Below are 2,875 nucleotides of genomic sequence, written 5' to 3' on the forward strand. Positions count from 1 at the left end.
TCCACTCATTTGCAGAAGGACAGCTGTAAAGTCATTGCAAATTTCTTCTCTCAAAAGTCCTGTTTACCTATGAAAGTAATCCTATAAAATTCACAGGACTACACAAGGTAGATGCAAGAAGGATGTTCCCTGTGGTGGGAGACTGCAGAACCAGGGATCACAGTTTAAGGATGTGGGGTAAATCATTTACGACCGAGATGAGGTGAAGTGTCTTCAACCAGAGAGTGGTGAGCCTGTTGAATTCACTACCACAGAAAGTAGTAGTCTAAAACATCGTTCAATTTCAAGAAGGAATTGAATAAAGCAGTGGAGGCTGAAGGGATCAAGGGATATGGAAGAAAAGTAGGAACGGGCGATTGAGTTAGGTGATAACTCACTATCATAATGAATGGCGGAGCAGGCTCCAAGGGTTGCTTGGTTTACGCCTGCTCCTATTTCTATGTTTCTATGCCTACCTTGAAAGGAAGCGCTGGGATAATGCTGTGTTGACACTAATAAACAGAACTTGGCGTCTAAGAGTTGACGCACCGGTTTAACATAACAAGGATGAAAAATAGAAAAGCAAGGAGCAGTTAATTCAGCAACGCCCGGTTTTAGGTGCACAAGACAGTTTAAATTTTATACCGATTTGTACTAATTGAAACCACATTGTTAAAGATGAATTCTTGTAACGGTGCAGTTTATCTTCTATAATTAAATGCTGGTAGGGTTCTGGAATCCTGCCATACTTGGATTAAACTTTCAGACGAACCACATACACAGAGAGATTTGGAGGCAGAGTGCTGCATGGATTCAGTGACAAAGTGTACACGTGATTCCGAGTTTGTACCAATACCTGAGGAAGTCGGAGAGATATCCTTGATGAGGAATACTATAAAGAAAGCTGTTACTGGAAGTGTGCTGTACCCCTACTCCAGACGGAGTACCTCAATGCGTTGGAGCACCCCTGGGCTCCGACACGAAGGTTGCTTTGTCCCCGCTGTCTGACTCCGAGCCCAGCTCAAGCCGGCTTCCTGCGAGTCTCCAGCTCCTCGCTGCTGACGTTTGCCTTTTAATCATTCTTGTTTTTTTTTTAAAAAAGCAATGCATCACTCCTCGGCAGTTTGTCTGTGAGAGAAGGCTTGTGGATGGGGCGGCTCCCTTCTCCGATGAGGCAGAAGGGGCAAGGAAACAGCAGCGAGCTGCAGGAGACACCCTCGGGTTGGCAGCGCTGTCCGGCGGAGCAGGGACCCGAGAAGGAGCAAGTTAGCGCCTGAACCTCGCAAGATGTTACCGAATGATTCTGCCAGGCACCTGGCCATTCTAGATACTGCCATGGATGCTGCCAATTTCACTCGGAATGGGACTTCAAGCGGCACCCAATGCAGTGCCATCCTTATCTCCTTCATCTATTCAGTGGTCTGTCTTGTTGGACTCTGTGGCAACTCCTTAGTTATATACGTGATCCTCAGATATGCCAAGATGAAGACAGCCACGAACATATACATCCTGAACTTGGCCATCGCCGATGAGTTACTTATGCTCAGCGTGCCCTTCCTGGTGACCTCGACGTTGCTGGGCCACTGGCCTTTTGGTTCTTTACTCTGTCGGCTGGTCCTCAGCGTGGATGCTGTCAATATGTTCACTAGCATCTACTGCCTGACTGTCCTCAGTATGGACAGGTACATTGCTGTGGTGCACCCCATCAAAGCCGCCAGTTACAGAAGACCCACCATAGCGAAACTGGTCAACCTGGCAGTGTGGCTGCTCTCAATCATGGTCATCGTGCCCATCATTATCTTTGCAGACACAGCCAGCAACTCTGATGGCTCGGTTTCCTGCAACATACAGATGCCGAAACCTACCAAGCGGTGGCTAGCCGGCTTCGTGGTCTACGCGTTTTTAATGGGCTTTCTGATCCCAGTGGTGGCTATCTGCCTGTGCTACATCCTTATCATTGTCAAGATGAGAGTGGTGGCTCTAAAAGCAGGCTGGCAGCAGCGCAAAAAGTCCGAGAGGAAGATCACCTTGATGGTTATGATGGTGGTGACGGTGTTTGTGATGTGCTGGATGCCTTTTTACATCGTCCAGCTGCTCGATGTCTTTGTGGGTCAGCAGGACGCCACGGTCAGCCAGCTCGCCGTCATCCTGGGCTATGCCAACAGTTGTGCCAACCCCATCCTCTACGGCTTCCTATCGGACAACTTCAAGAGATCGTTCCAGAGGATCTTGTGCCTACGATGGATGGACAATGTTGCAGAGGAGCCCATAGATTACTACGCCACAGCTCTCAAGAGCAGAGCGTACAGTGTAGAAGACTTTCAACAGGACCCATCAGAATCGAATAGTATGTATCACAATGGTACCTGTACCTCAAGGACCACCACCCTGTGAGTTAGCACAAGGAAAGGCAGTTGTAGGGAAGAAAAACAGCCCCACTGACTCCGGAGAAATCCCTCCCTGTGACAGTCTGGCTAAAGTTGTTCTTTTTTTGTTGGACAGCTGCTGTTTGCTGAATTGTTGTGTTCTGTTGCTTAAGGCTGAGGAAGTGTAAGCACTGACACTTGCTGTTTTCTCAAGGCCTCGATGTGTGCGCTGTTTCCTTTCCTATCTGTCAGCAATCTGTGCTGGTGAAGCTTCCCCTCTCAGTTCAAGGTAAAATATTGTCACATCTGAAACACGCTGGAAACCTCCTGGTAAAATGTCAAGTGGGATCCAAGGTGGTTTTGCGAACAAAGATTCCGCTTCCTTCAAAAGATGTCGCACTGGGGCATTTCTCAACTGTCTAAAATCCACAACCAACCCCCCACCCCCCATCCCACACGGTCCCACTAAACTCCACAAGTTAGTGCAGTTTCACCTTGAGATCTGTGGCCATTTTTAAAAGTGACTGGAT

The 2,875-nt window shown here is 48.1% G+C and overlaps 1 protein-coding gene across 1 annotated transcript; it reads left to right on the forward strand.

Moving 5' to 3' along the window:
* The first annotated feature begins 1,266 nt into the window (after positions 1-1,266).
* Positions 1,267-2,434, forward strand: sstr1a (somatostatin receptor 1a). Its single transcript, XM_020524515.2, has one exon. It carries the CDS (start codon positions 1,267-1,269, stop codon positions 2,371-2,373), a length of 1,107 nt encoding a protein of 368 aa, XP_020380104.1. The 3' UTR covers positions 2,374-2,434.
* The last annotated feature ends 441 nt before the right edge of the window (positions 2,435-2,875 follow it).

Source organism: Rhincodon typus, chromosome 8 (genome assembly GCF_021869965.1).
Source record: "Rhincodon typus isolate 14 chromosome 8, sRhiTyp1.1, whole genome shotgun sequence".
In the NCBI taxonomy this organism is placed as follows: domain Eukaryota; kingdom Metazoa; phylum Chordata; class Chondrichthyes; order Orectolobiformes; family Rhincodontidae; genus Rhincodon; species Rhincodon typus.